Source organism: Phaethon aethereus, assembly GCF_964289735.1.
Source record: "Phaethon aethereus genome assembly, chromosome: 5".
Taxonomy (NCBI): Eukaryota; Metazoa; Chordata; class Aves; order Phaethontiformes; family Phaethontidae; genus Phaethon; species Phaethon aethereus.
The window spans coordinates 7,898,666-7,914,765 of record NC_138579.1 but is presented as its reverse complement, the minus strand read 5'-3'; the positions used below and the strand labels follow the sequence as shown (position 1 = coordinate 7,914,765).

The 16,100-nt window shown below is 38.4% G+C and overlaps 1 protein-coding gene across 1 annotated transcript in view; it reads right to left on the bottom strand.

Moving 5' to 3' along the window:
• The window catches only part of SLC38A6 (solute carrier family 38 member 6), a 39,900-nt gene that overhangs the window by 16,468 nt on the left and 7,332 nt on the right, over window positions 1-16,100 (bottom strand). Inside the window, exons 5-6 of the mRNA XM_082000367.1 lie at window positions 13,919-13,958; window positions 2,916-2,994 (exon numbers count right to left, since the gene is read on the bottom strand). Coding sequence (XP_081856493.1) covers window positions 2,916-2,994; window positions 13,919-13,958 — 119 coding nt within the window. The remainder of the gene's footprint in view (window positions 1-2,915; window positions 2,995-13,918; window positions 13,959-16,100) is intronic.

Here is a 16,100-nt window from a genome sequence, read left to right as displayed (position 1 = left end):
AAAACACAACCATTATTTCCCAAGATACTGTTGTAGAAATATACTTAGTTTCCAAAGGCAGAATAAATGTTTTGATACTGCCTTTAAAACCAGTTTGATCTGCAAATTTAATCCTGTATGATAAAAGCGTTCCAACTATGAGATATGGAATATAAATCCTTGACTCTACCGAAAATGCTTTGGCATCCAGATGTTCCTCCTCCCTCCCCCATATTTTAACTAAAAGCAGACATTTATAAATCGCTTTAATTTCATTCCTGAATGCAACAGGACAAGAGATTCATATGTTCTAAATTAGGATCCTACTCTCAGTCCGTATCAATTATATGACACACAAGCAAGACAACTTAATTGCATCAATCATACCCTCCTGACAGGGTCATTAAATGTTAACAGAGGGCTCACAAATTACAACTTTTTAACACAATCCTCATTTGAAACTATGTTCATGTCATCAAAACTACGTGGAATTCTTGTTATGCAGACTGAAACATCTCAACTCACAATTAACAAGTGTCCATATTGTATTTTGTTTTTTAATAAAGGCATGAAGATGTATTTACACACTGGCTCTGAGCCTTTCAAACACATGCACACCTGCTAACCTTTATCTATAAAAAAAAAATAACTCAATGAGCAAAGCATTCTTTAAACGGCTTTCCCAAAAGTATGCTTTGGGATGGTATATGCATATAAAATATTCTTCACAGATAGCTTAACTGACACTTTTGATACATTCTAACTACAGTAAAAGATAAATTCTGCATCCAAATGAAAGCATCTGAGATGCTATAATGACTTAACAAAAACAGAACAGTTGTGCAACCCCATCTGGAAACAAGTGGTCCAGTTAAAACAGTTTAATCAAACTAGTCAATATTTATGCCCTTTGCATAAATAAGTTGCTACTTAGGCTTGATACTCGATTACCTATTTTTGTTGAACAATTTCCTATAATTTAAAAATTCTGCTAGTAAAAAACTACTCAACATCTGCGAAGAAATACACAGAAACAAAAGATTATGATCTATCACGGCAATTTAATACGGCAAAATGTATGAAATATGGATGCGGGCATACAGAGAAGGTCAGCTATGTGCGTACATCTGGAACACTGCTCTACCACTGCATTTGAAATATTGGCTTGGGCAAAGAATAGAGGAGTCAGTGTCAAATAAACATTTATCAATGGGAGAACTCCCAATAACAGAGGCAGAAACAGGACGAGACCCAAGCCGACAATCAGCTTGCCACTTAAGCTGTGGTTAGTATTCCTATAGACAATTTCAGTTCTTTCTAAATGCAAAATGGAACTTCATTCCTATCTCAAATTGTAATTTCAGCTAAGGAAGAAGTATGGGTGGTGGGAGTGCTGACAGCACATGGAGAACTACCATGGCTCAGATGACTTGTAATAACCAGTTCAACCACTGTAACCTGTGCGCTCACCAGTGCTCACATCCAGAAGATCTGCAATAGGACCTTGAAAAACAGCTAAAGCTGGTAGGAGTATTATCAAATAGGCAGCTTAATAAAGAATGTGTTTCTACTGCCTTTTTTAGACAGAACAATCCTTTGAGCAGTACACATGCATGCAGGTCCCCCAGACTCCACCTATTATAAGTTTTCATAAGCTGTTTGTTTAAAAGTGTTATCTTTTAAAAGAAAAGTCACTCTGCATAAACAGAGCTAACATAAAATTAAAAACAGTAGTAAGTGATGTTATACGCTAAATTTTGGGGACAGACTGCAACACACATGCAGCAGATACAGTAGAAGGCTCTACGCCACCATGTAATGAAAAGTGAAGATAAAAGTATGATCTTGAAGAAGGTGATAACAACCAAACAAAAAGCTGATGACTGACACAGTTGTAAGAGATACATTAGCAAACTAAAAATGACATATACACATAAAACATAATAGTTTAAAAAATAAATTAAAAAAACCCCACATACTATTGCAAGGGCCAGGAGGGCAGAAAGACAGAAAGCAATATTACCACCATACTTCATTTCTCAAAATGTTTGTGATAAAACGGAAAAGTTGAAATGACAAAATATAAAATGAAATCAAGTACCGCTTAAAAAAATAATTTCAAACTCAAAATTCACCCACAACATTCAGGAATAAGACAAGCATCACAGAGCCTTCAGACAATTTCACCACATTTCAATCCAGAGAAAGTTTTGTGGTCAAAACATTTGAAAATAGCAGTTTGGAAAAACAGCCGTAACACAACCTAAGATACACCGTTATGAATGACAGCAGCACTGGAACAACACGAACAAGATATTTTGGCGCTGAAGCTGCAATGTTTGTTTTAGCACAGGCACAGATTACTTGCGACAGTTATGATAGAAATCTGAGGGACACACTCGTTACGTACAGCTTTATAGCTCAATTGCGAAGGATAATTTCTTTACTGGGAGCCAAGTTAAGGAATTATAAACCGTCTGGAAACCTGGCATTTTTCCCAAGACAAGTCCAATTACTGGAGCAAGACAACAAAATATTTAAATGTAAATGTCTGCTGGTTTTTGTACTGTGGTTTGGAAATATGTGAAGTGATAACATGACAGAGTTTAAATGTTTCTCCTCCTTTCCCTCCTGTCCCCTCCTGCTTCCCCTTTTAAATTTTTACAGACGGGATATTTCTGTAGATGGAGTTTTGCCACTGACTTTAAGGTCGTCTGATGGGAAATTGCTATGAGGAAAGAATCATGCTCTGTGCGCAGAGTGTGCTGTAGAAGGCTTGCATGTGCCAAATACGTTTCATATTCTAAGAACTCCTGTAAATAACTTATTTTGTTAGTATGTGTGATCAGAGGAAAGTGTCAGTACCCATCTCCTTCAGCAGTCCTGAACCACTTTATTCAAGACAAATACAGAATGTATGAAGCATTTTTCCTTACCCACTCTTGTCGCCACTTAAGAACCCCGCAACAGCACCAGGAAGCTCAGATTTAACAATTAAAAGATACGATGACATAGCTGCAAACAGAAGTGGAAGGGATTTAGTAGAGGATACCCATATCTCTGGTTGTAACAATTAGCATAACCACAGCGGTGACGACTGGAACATCTCTGCTATGTATAAGACACCATGGCACCAGAATCAGAATTTATTTTCTCATAGACTTCCTTTAAAAATAGCTGCAAATCCCCGAGTATTGTACTGATGTTAGCTAAGTCTCTGTGGCGGCATGTTACGATGTGAGTCGTGAAACAAGGAAAACATCATCCAAAGGACTAAAAGGCAAAACAATATAAAATATAGGCCTGACCTTTTACCCAGGAATAGGGACCTACAGGCTAGAGACAGACTACAAGGCTGCAGCACTTCTTCCTCTTTACAAGACATTGTCAATATGAAAGCAAACAGTATGATTTGATTTTCTCAATACAATAGGTTTTTTAAAGACTCAGTTTTTATTGTTGTTCAATTGCCGTTGTACTAAATAAACAGATGACAGAAATTTAAAGACAAGAATAGGACTTGAAAGGTTTTCTGTACTGCATGGTTAGGCCCTCGGAGGTAAGAGGATTATCAGTGACAGATCTCTGCTTCTCACGCTAAACCCCCCACCAAGAGGATCCCAACAACAACATAAAGTGCAGAACTATACAAGAACTGAGAATCAGAAGAAAAATTGTTAGTTACTTTTATAGGAGTGTCTACTTGAAATTAAGCATTTATTCAGAAGAAAGCAATGATGCAGACACATAAATCCAAAAGCTACTTTATCACTTTTCTCCTTTACTATATAAAATGATCAAAGGCATAAATGAGAGGGTTTTTAAATTACAACTTATACTAACCTGACACCTTCACATACTGTTCATGTCACTTTTTTTTCTACATAAGCAGCAAGTATTTATATGGGTCAAAAAACAGCAGAGAACTACTCAGAAAAAAAAAAAAAATCAAGCTTTACAAACAGCTTCAACTAATATCAAAGCCTACATGAAACAAATTTCCATCCTTCAGCAGCAAGCAATTTTAGTAATGTGCCAACAAAAGTTTAGTTACATTTAAAGCTTGACAAAAATTCATCTGTTGTATTCAAATTTTACTCTTCTGTATTCTTTAGAATTTTACTGTGGTGTACTTATTAATGCTTTAAAATTTAAACATAAATTTTGAAAAGGTAAACCAGCAAATTTCCACACGCTGATTTTTTAATAAGTGTGTTTTGTTTTTTTTTTTAAAAGGAATTTTTTGAATCTTAAAAAGAAGTGTGGACTCAGACACTGCTGTACTACAGCAGCTAATGTTAAATTTTGAAGAAATGTAATGTGGTCTCTATAAAGAAAGCAAATTCTGTTAATATAAAGTGACATCTACCTACCGCAAGGTTAAATTAAAACCATTTGGTAGGTCACTAAATAAGGAAATATTCACTTCTTCATAATTAAAAGTTCTGTTTTTTCCAATATTCAAGTATATTTCCCTGTGACATGTAGCTGTTGATTGTGTCTGGTGAGCCATTTATCTACTGTCCTGATTTTACTCTCCTATTTGCATGCAACAGAATGTAGATTCAACCACAGAAAACCTTACAGCATGCCTATTTCTAAATCACCAGAATATCTAAGTAAATGAACACAATTTCTCACGCCAAGGTACAGGCAGATGCCTATTTCACCCTCAGCAAAGACAGATTTTTTAAAAAATTAACTGGGGGGCAGAGGGAGAAGGAAAGTTCCTCTAAATTATAATTCAACTTTATTTATCCATTGGCCTTCTTTCTTGTATTACACTATACTTCACAGACAAGGAAGTCAGAATTTTTATGTATTTATGTCCTTCAGAAAGATTTCAGAATTAGTTCTTCTGCAGCCTCAGCTGCAGAAAGCTTCAAATTAATTTCCAGATCAGATTTCCTCCTAATATGCAATCTGTCACTCTTCCCTTGCATTTCTATTAGCCTCTGGCTAATCATTTGATCGCTTAGCCTTTGTTGTGTGCTTACTCTTTGTTTTTAAAGAGGAGTCCTATTTCACCGAATTCCACCCCTAAGCAGGGAACCAATCATGCACCAAGAAACTTGCACATGCGAAACATTTATATGCATCTTTCTTCCTTTCTCTGGGCATATGGGAAACAATCTCACATACTAGGATTCCCCCCGCCCAGTTTATATTCTCTTGTTTGTTCTAGAAGATGAAGAAAATAAGTAAGAAATAATTTTATTTGTACTCTGATGCTTAGGTAACACGATGAATCTCGTACATAAAGCCAATCAGGACGCCCATGCTAAATACAGTTTAAAAAGTCAAATCCTGCTTTTTTCTTCACTTACAAACAGCTCCTTGTAGCTTTACTCAGTGTGAAAGGAGAGACACTGTAGAACTCCCTGAAACGCACTACAAAGTGAGCAAAGAACGTTGTTTGTTTTTTAAAGCTGAAACCAAAACAGAGAAGCATCTTGAGAAAGGGCATAGGAACTTGGAAAAGAAATTATCTCAAGTAGGAATAAAGTGCGTACGGTATGCCAGACAAAGTCATGTATCCTTTGCTCCAAATAAGAAGTTTTACTTAACTTCCCTGACGCCCACCATGACTGAAGCCATGTCAAGTTATATTGTAAAAATTAAATGTCAGCTATCCTTGGCAGTCTTAATGTACAACGGAAGGAAGAGATTACACAGTCACAAGGCTAAACTGTGACCCAAGTGAACACAACAAAAAGCATACCCTGTGCTTTGATTTATTCCACTTTTGAAGCACTGACGTCCTCTGTCATTTTGAAAATAATTTCAATGTTTTAATGGCTAACTTTTAAGGCACCTTTTATCACATTCAAAAATTACAATAAACATACATTCACCTTCAGAAGTCGAGCGTTCAGAAAAAATTGGCAAATGTCAGAAGCAACCTTCCCTTCAGAGTTCACCCCCCTCGCATGCACATCATGTGAGAGCAAAACTTACTGCTCTCGCAACCCAGTCCCATCCCCTAAATTGAAAAAGAATTGTGTTGTGTTTTCTTTGCGTCACCTTCTCTTTGCAATATGAGACATCTATGTTTAGCACTGAATGAGGCAGGTTTCCTGCAGAACGAATGGTGGAGCGTAACATGAGGCTTTAACAATATGCAGATGCAACAAGTGCTGAACTACAACTACATCAGCAACCTTCATATAGTCACTTCCCAATTTTCAGATCCTGAATTTGCATATATTATTTTAAAATAATTTTCAGTATGCAGCAAGAGCTACTTGAGAATTAAAGCAGAAATTAAAATTATATTACTACTTTATTATTCAACACGCTTACCACTATCTTGAAAGCAGTAAGAAATTACATTCTTAAAATAGCTATCACTTTGCCATGTTCTGAAAACCTGGTATTAGATCTTTGACAGAAAAAAACATATTTGCAAAATATAAAATAGGGTATTTGCTTTATACTTTCATTATTACAACCTGTAGTGCCACCATGTGATATGACTCTCTGTAAACATACATACCATGCATACATTATTCAGAATGCCCTTATTGTGCTACAATATTGTTTATCACTGAGCATATGTGCCCCTACCTAAAAAAACACTAGTTGCTGGAGAAAAGGGAAACCAAGATCATGTTTTTTAAAGCAGCCCCCAAAATACCCCTTCTGAGGTAGCCCAATCTTAAAATCAAGTATGTGAGTGGCTTTTTGGTTACCAGAAAAAGAATTGTAACTTTTCCTTATTATCCTACCCCAAAAAAGATCAATTGCTGAAGCTCACCGCAATGATGTGAGAGAATCTGTACATTAAACTTATATGTAAATACATAATTTATTCCTTCCTCAGAAAACGGCTGTGATAAATCCCTTCAAAACATTTAACTGAAGGGACTGAATCTAATTCTTCTGGTTAGTTTTTCCTAAGCTACCACTGTAGCTGATCATATTAAAGTGCTATAAAGATGTCTTACATTATTAAGCACTGTGCAAAAAGGGAACCAAGCTGCCCTTCAAACTTCACATAGAAGACGACAAGGAGCTGGGGAAAAACAGACCGTATCAACACAGCCACACTGGCTCTTCAGCTCCTACTTCAGGAAAGAGGGGTGCCGATTTGGGAGTCAGGACAAGCAGACAGAGCAATCTTGATTCTCATCTGGGGGAATACCACATAAGAGGGATTCCTCACAAATGCCTACAGATAATCAAGATAAATACTCCTAACTCTCATCCTCTAATGAGTTCAGCCAGCAAGATCCCTATTTTTCCTAAAATACTGAAAGGATTAGAGGCTGAAGGACAGAAATAGCAGAATAAACACTACGGGTCGCTGCACACTGCAGCCCAAGAGAGCAGGATCTTTCATAGCAACCGCATGTGACAGACCCCTTTGGGCTTGTGTCTCCCTTTGCTGCTAGGGAGGTGGTTCAAAATTGAATCTGTCCTAATCCAAACAATGTGACAAAGTTAAAAAGGAAAGCAGGGAAGGATTTCAAGAAAGTGAAACTAAAGAGGATTTTGGGCAAGTTCCCATTTTTCCTGTCAAAGAATTAGAAGGGAATAGCAACATAGGAAGTACCTCAGTGTAAGTAATTCAAGTTGTGGAAACATCGGGAGCAATGCATGGATGCCACTGAAAACCATCAATTATTTTAACCCTCACATCATAGGGCCTGAAGAGCATGCTCTTCTGGTTTTGTTTTGCAATGAATCCCCCACATACTCGATTTTAAGAAGTCTCCCAGTTATGTGATGTATTGTTTTTAATATTTCCTCTTAGTGGAAGCTTAAAAAACAAAAAAATTAGTTTTTAAATAGATGTAGAATGGAGTGTGTGAAAGGAGATGTAATGCTTGTTCAGATGGAGAAATTCAGAGAACAGAAATAGGTTGTCCATTTTTTTGCTAGTCTTCACACTGTGGACACTCATCCTGATGAATTTCTGCTCCCCTGCTTCCCCTTCCAACTTCAGCTTTTACCTGAATTACTCTGAACTTACCCACACCAAGCCTGGGGGCGGGGGGGGGGAGGGGGAAGTCCTTCTTATTCCTCAGGGAACACATGGGCAGCAGATTTATTTTGGTAAAACTTCGTTAGATGAATTGTATTTGTACAGTTATGCCACTAAAACTGAAATGTTTTCTACACAGTTCATCATATATTCCATTCTGAAGTATCCTGCAGGTTGGGATTTTTCTGGTTATTTATTTAAAGCAAGCTTAATATTCTTTACAGCATCAAACCTTCCAACAACCATCCCCTGCAATACAGAAACACAAGAGCATGGGTCATCAGTTGTTAAATTAGTACAGGAGCTGACAAACCTGCCCTTAATTAAGGCAGCCCTGCACTGGAAATCCTCACTTTGAATCACTAAGGATAATTAGGCTTTCCGGCCAAAAGCAAACCACACTGTGAAAACAAACATTCAAGTTTGTTTGAAACCAGAATTACATTTCCCATACTTAAAGGAAGCTCAGTAATTTCTTAAGGTATTAACGACACAGGTCTCAGCATGCAACAAGCTGTATTTTATTCTTCCATGATTTGCACCATTCATTTATTTTCAGTTTGTAGAGTATTGTACTCTGATTACAAAATGAAGGATATTCCCACCCCCACCCCCACATTCTCAAAAACATACTTGCTCCATTTAAATTTGAAACTTATTTTGTAAATGCTTGTAAAACTATATTTCTTAATCTGCAAAATAATACTAACTAATAAATAATAATTTGCAAAACCAAAAATGCCCAAGTAACTTGATAAAACGAGTTCGTGGAGGGTTTTTTGGTTTGGGTTTTTGGGGGGTTTGTCTTTTTTTTTAAATCATTTATAAGTACTGACTCGCAGAAAGCACACCTATGCCTGTTCCCCAAGCAAATTCCCAAGTTCAATCTTTCATGGTTCAGCTCACCAGAAGCAGCCGCTCTCCCGGGAGGCGGCCGGGGCCAGCAGATGGTGGTGCGGGAGCGCTGCTGCGCCGGGCCGGCCCCGTCGTCCGCGCGCTCATTAAAACATAGGCTTTTTGCAGTGGTTACGCCTCTTGATTTACTTTGGGAAGCTTGAAAAATATGAACTACCCGAACTTAAACACGTATTTAGCACGTATTACATTCATGGCAGGGTTTCTGGGTATTGTCCGTCACATTAACTGTATTAACAGGCCGTAAAATCCTGCTAAAGAACTGAATCTCCCATCAGAACTAATCCTGTAACCTCTGCTTACTGCCTGTAGCGTTCAGGCAGACCCGAGGATAAAACAGCGCTCAAGGGATACGGAACGATCTTTTTTTCCTCATTACTTATTCTCACAGAGAAGACAGACGTGTACCTTTGAGGACATGTTATCTGCAGAGTATCGAAACAAAAATCCACAGGCACCAGTTACAGGAATTACACTTAATTAAACCGTATTTATGCTAGAAAGCAAGTATTTCTTTGTAAAATTAAGATAGCTGTCTGAAGAGCTTAGTTCCAAAGAGCGACTGCAATGATCCCCTGGGTACACGCCAGGTCGGGTTAGTCACTCGTGCCGGTCCTCAGCACGGGATTCCCCCCGCGCAGCTCAGCCCATCGAAAGAAAATGGAAAAAAAAAACCCCAAACCACTACAATGCAAAAAATCCTCACGCAGACCACCTATGCTACACGGCTGTACTGCACATTCCACTGCAGCACTTCGTCCCACTGCTAATAAATTTTAAATAACTGAACTCATGTGCTCAGCAGTGTCCATCTGTGTGGATCGCAGCTACCAGGCCCTCTGGGCCGGGCCGATCTCCCGGCAGCAGTGACCTTCAGCCGGTACCAGCCCGCAGCCCGGAGCGGTACACTGGGAAGCTCCCCGCACGCTTCCTGCTAGACCTCAACGCCGAGGAGTTGTTAGTGTTGGCAACAGACTGAGAGCTCTTGTGCAATACTTCAGGGTGTTTGTCTCCATTTTTCCACCAGCCTTGCTAAAATAATTCCTTCTCTAACTTCACCGCTTATGCTTTGAGGTGCCTACTGATTCTCTCTCGGACACTCGGCTGTGGACTGTCCTTTTCAGTCACATCCACAGAGAGGACAATTCCAGGAGGAGAAATTCCCATCCTCCTTTCCCCACCTTGGGAAGGCGTCTAGGAAGCTCGCAGAAGTCCCCTGGCAGGAAAGGGGGAAGGGCTGCGTGATGCCGAGCCACGGCTTTGGCTCACTGCCCCTCATCCATCACTTCCTAGAAGCACAACGCCATTAAAACAATAGCGGGGACTCCGTCCAACTCCAGCCGCTCCTGGGAAGGATTCCACAAAGAGCCAGCAGAGCCGTGTAACCCAGCGTTTTCCACAGCAGCCTCCCTCCCTCCTTCTACACCTCCCGGCGTACAACGTCCCCAGGGGCCTTCTCCCATCTTAGAGGGCACGCGACAAGGTCTGAAATCCTTCAGGATCTTCTTCTGCACGGCAGGCAAGAAATGGATGTTCGGAAGATCACCCCACTTACAGACCTGGGCTGAAAGGAAGGGCTCGGGAGCAGTGGATGAACAAAATAAAAGCCTGGCAACGGGCAATTTGAGAGTTTCCCTTTCCAGCGTCCACTTTGCAACCCCACAGACACCAACGGGTCTCTCAAGAACAAGGCAGTTCACGGGGAACTGATCGCTAGTTATTGAGATTAAAGGGCAGCTGGACTGGGCCAAAATACTGCCAGACAGAACAGTATGAGTAGCTCTAGCCATCCCGTTCAACCTTTTGGTTTCACTGCATTAACAAACACCTATATTGCAAGAACAAGTACATGTTGATATAAATAAGGAAAGCTAGGCAAACAGTCTTAAAGTTTAATCACTCTAAGCCAAGAATTTGTATATGTTCTATAGAGTCTTTAAGTCACAATGTTTAAGACTACCTTCATTTACATTTGGGTACTGCAAAGTTAACGTATTATCCTGATGCACCCTTAGTTAATTCTTGGTACTGAAATGGATTTTAGCATTTGATTTGTGTTACTTGGATTAACGTAACACTAAGTGCTTCAAGAAACTGTTAAATCTGCAGAAAAAGAGACTCTCAAATCTGCAGAAAAGTTGCATACTCATAGTAGAGATACACAGTAAATTCCAAGCAACGTACTTGAAATAAATTTTTTTTAACGATTTAAATTCCAATTTTGACCAGCAAGTGCTTTCCTGTAGCTGTACAAAATTTTTTTTTTTTTTTTTGGGTACCCTGCTAGTAGAAAAACCAACTGCCCTATCTACACAGATCTATAAGGCATATGCAATTAGGATGTCAAATTCAAATTTGCACTTTAAGCTTTCTTTTTAAAAAAGCACTGATGACAAATTGGAAAGCATAACTATATTAAAGTGATTACTAAAAAGCTTTCTCCACCACAAATTAATGTAAATCACTTCCACACTTGAATTATTTTTAGAAGTGATTAGACCAAACTTTTAAAAAGCCCAGACTAGATGCCGATAGTGACAGTAACCCTAGTAAAGTTGCTTATTTTAATCACAAACCACCATTCATTATCTCATGCTCTCCAATCACTTTTGAAATAAGATACTGTATGATGCAATATACCCAGGTCTGATGATGGAGGAGGTAATAGAAAACAATTTTATTTTTAGCCTTACTCTGAGATTAAAGATGTTGACAGAGTCTGGATGTCTGCCCAACAGGCACGGTGCTGCTGGTTCCCTCAAACAGACAAAAAAACCAAATCCCCTCACCCAAAAAAAGAGGGGAACACCTGCCAAAGCGCACTAAGTGGAAAGGGTAAGTTTTACACTTAATTCCAGCAGGGCTCCCATGCAGGACAAACTACACCACACAGTTTCACCACTCCCACTTAACATCTGTAGATGGACCAGAAAGACAAGAAAATTTCCTTCTGTTCTATGCATTTCTTCAAGAGTCAAGACTCAGTGAGAGGTAAAGAGAGCTCTTCATCCCTCCTATTTTTAAGGGCCCGTTAGCCTGCAGGGTAGTCATCTCCAAGGACGATTCGTGACACAGTGCTGCTCTGCTGACCTGGACTGGAGCATCACAGGACTCTGCCAAAAGCAGTTGTTAAAGAGAGAAATAACGCAGCTGGAGCTCAAACAGAAACCTAAATACTAACCAGAAGCTGTGATAGCTCCTTGCAGCGAGAGCAAAATACACGTTCTGTATAGTAGAAGTTGCCAAGGAGGCCCAATTCGCAACCCATGTTTCCACAGATCACCCTTCCTCACAGACTGGGGCATGTATTGGTGTTACGAACACTGACTCAGAGAAGGAAGGTCAGCTTTCTCTTTTCAGTGCATTTGAAACTACGTGGTCTTTGCAAGCAAACGTACCAGATGCATGAACTACTACCATTCTCTTACATGGAAGATATTGCCCTTGGAACCAGAATCAAAACAAGAATTTTGAAAGCTTCCATCGAAACGAGGTCACTAAAAATATTTGAAAGAAGAGTTTCAACTTGCAAAATCTACTTTTTAACTAGTTAAATGGAAAACCACTGGTTGGCAAACCGGGCCCATCCTGTTGGCCCAGAAGTCCACTGCAGAAGATGGAATAAGTAGTTTGATAATACCCAGCATGCGGTAGTTTGGGGCTCTAGAGTTACTGAGCTGAATTTTATTAAAAATGACACAGAGAAGGTTATGAACTGCTACGAGGAAGAAATAAGAGTTGTATTTCCTTTGACCACAGAGTCTTGTACACAATCCCAGAGTCTCCAGAACCAGTACTGTGTGTCACTTCTTCCCTTGTACTGTTTATTTAGAGGTCCACTGAAACGGGAAAGGAAATTTAAAAATTTGTTCATTGCTACAGAACATCCTCTAAAACCTGTATGAATAAATAATCCTTAATCTTGGAATTAATATGTTCACTCCTGCCTGAAATTAATGTTTGGGTTTTTATAGCCTTTTCAATTAGGCAGTTTTTATTATTGGAGCTTTTAATATAAGAAAAGATACCAATTTTGTCATAAAATCAGTTACTTGGTCTAATTCTGGGTCTCTACATAGTGACAAAAACCAGCAATCACTGAATTGTCTGGTCTTGACAGGTAATCCTACAGGAAAGGAGGACAGTGCTGGAATGCTACTTCCTTCTGTCCATGTATGTGAACATGTGTATCTCCTTAACAGTAGGGACAGAGAGGAGGGAGCTTTCACATAATTCCCTCATCCCTCAAAGTATCCAAAAACATTTACAGCCAAAAAACTTTAAAATCGTTCTGTTAAACACTATCTACTTTCAGACATTTCATTTCTAAGGGCACTACTACTTAGTAACTGTCAAGAAGGTGAACATACTTGAGTAAGAGCTTAAATGCTTAGGTGATTATTTTAATACAAAAGACAGCTAGTGTTATTGCATTATGTCATGCACCAAGGACAAAAAAATAAGAATATGTAACTGGACAGCCCAGCATATGACAACAGAGATTATCAGCCCACATGATATAAGCCAGCAAACTAAACAGCTCCCCAAAAAACGAAGGTATTGAACGAACAAAAAAAAGGCTACCATTAATAAAGAACATATGAAACTTCATGGCTAAGTAAACATTCAGTTGTTACACAAATCACTAAAATGCATGAGCAAGTTCCAACAGCAAAAACCAAAACACATGATGTGATAAAATGTAGCTACCAGATGCAAATGTGCGGAACAGCGGAGAGGAGATTATGCTTCCTAAGCCCCTTCCAATTAGCGATGCCAGCTATGATAGATGTGCTCCATGTCCTGCGATGCAGCACCAGGCACACAATCCAACCCCTTAAGTCCCTCCATCTACCCCATGACTACAGCACTTCTGCTTAGCATGATTACATAAGGCTTTTCTTTAAGTTTTCTGTCCTTCTAATCAGTTTCTTAAGAACACTTTGATTTAATTATTGCCTTTGGTGTTTGTGGAACTTTGTAGACTGCACAGGTTATACTCCACTTGGTTAATATTGAGCGTATGAAGTATCTTACCTCCAATATTCTGGATAATAATTGTAGTTGCAACAAGGACCTATAAAAAAAATTATTTCTTCAGAAAGGGTAAGGATAACTAAAATCGTATGTCTATAGCAGTCATAAAACACACATGTATTATCTTGAACAGACCAGACGTAGAAGCGGTAACGAGTACTGAAAGGAAGGGCATCTTCTATTTAGTGAAGAGTTTAACACATGGAAACCAATGCAATCTAAAATGACTACAGAAGCAACAAATTTCCCTGAAAATACCGCATTTTCATTCTGAGATGACAAAACAAGAGAAGTTAGTGTGAAGCCTGTTCTGCAGAAGATGAGGTTTTTAAATCACTGAAAACATGTAAATGCATTCAAATTAACATCAGCTGAGTACAAATGAAAACGATCATTCACCTCTGAAAAGACAACCAGACAGCAGAAATTTGTGTAAGTTACTTCCTCACTCCAAAAACCTGAATATTTTTAACTGTCATGAACATGAATATTCTTTTCAACTTGTAAACCAGATACTTTTTTTCTTTTTAGTATCTGTAATTATTCATACTGGACTGGTACAGAAGTAGAAATGATCACAGGCCATTGAAATATCTGTCTGAATCCAAAGAATTAACTTCCAACTGAAAAAACCCTCGAAGTGTCTAATGTTTTACCAGTGTTTTCTAAAATAATAACATTCAATTCTAAAATAGCACAATTATCTAGAATAATTATTACAGTTTTTCTTTTTACCCACTGCTCTTCTTGATGTAGCAGGACCTTCCTACATGAGTGCTACCATTAAGTCAACTTGGAAAAAAATAAGCCACAGTTATGAGAAGAAAAACAAATTTGTACTCTTGAACAACATCTGAAAGCAAAGTTGCCATTTTTTCAATTATCAACTAGAAAATCATACCATATTTTAAACAAATTCAAACTCAGTTCAAAAGTCACCAGCGAAAGAAAAAAAAAGAAGAAAAAAAAAGTATGGTATCTTGGAATTTGCCATAGATGGAAACAAATACTTCATGCCTTTGGAAAAGGACAATCAGCAATCTTCCAACAGCAGGAAATCTCCATTCTCAAAAATCTCAGAAAAATATTTTTGACAGGAAATCACCATAAGGTTGAATAACTGCTCTACTTCATGAGCAGTTACCAGTAGTTTACTGTCAACCTAAGATGCCAGTTCAAGCAAAGTCCTACAGCAGCCTCTCTGCATCGTTAGCGGATGACTCGGGTGAGGGAAGGGTAAGTACTAATTTAAAGAAAAAAGAAAAAAAAAAATAAAGCCACCTGTGCCTAAGGTGAGGAGAGTTCAGGGACAGGATTAGAATTCAGGGTGGTTGTGGTAAACTAGAAAAGTCTAAAAATCAACAAGAGTGCTTAAAAGCAATGCATTCAGGAAGCAGACCTCAAATATATGACTTAGACTTAGTAGATTGCAAATAGAGAAAATGGGCTGAAATAACACAATCAGTAGCATAAAGCACTCACAGAAACAGCAAATCTTGTTTTGGGACGTAGTGCCAGCCATGTTCTATCTAAAACATAGGTAATAATTACATTTCTTGTCACTGTCAAGTTCTCAGCCAGCTTACTGTGGAGCATTACTCCAAAATGCCTCCATTTTGGAGGCAAGTTTTAAGAAAGATGTGTAAATATCAAATATACTTCAAGCGAGAAAGATAAGTGTTCCAGAACTGTCAGTTCATCAGGAAAGCTTGGTGAAATTTTGTTAATTATTTAATCAAAACAACAGCTTCCCATCCTAGAAATATTCCAGTGCTCTGCATGCACACTGAAAATAAAAGACCAAATGATTTTTAGCACAAATTATTTAAACTGAAAATGATGAAAAAGGATATTAGGGAGAAGAAAATTACTGATGTCGGCTACATAGTGAAGCTGTGAAATCTCCTTCATTTAAGCTTTTAAATAACAGATTAGGCAAACATCTGTCAAGAATGCTTTACATATATTTAGCCCTGTTTCAGAGCAAAGGCAGACTAAGCCACATTTTAGTATCTCCTTAAGCTCTACATTTCTGTGACTTCTGCATCTAACGACTTGTGGTTAATGTGTACAGAATAGCTCCTATAAAAATACTTTTATTTCATACCTTGCTAATGTCAAGTTTATTATCCTTTGAGGTTGATCACATCTTCACTTTGATCGATAAATATTGATCCTCACA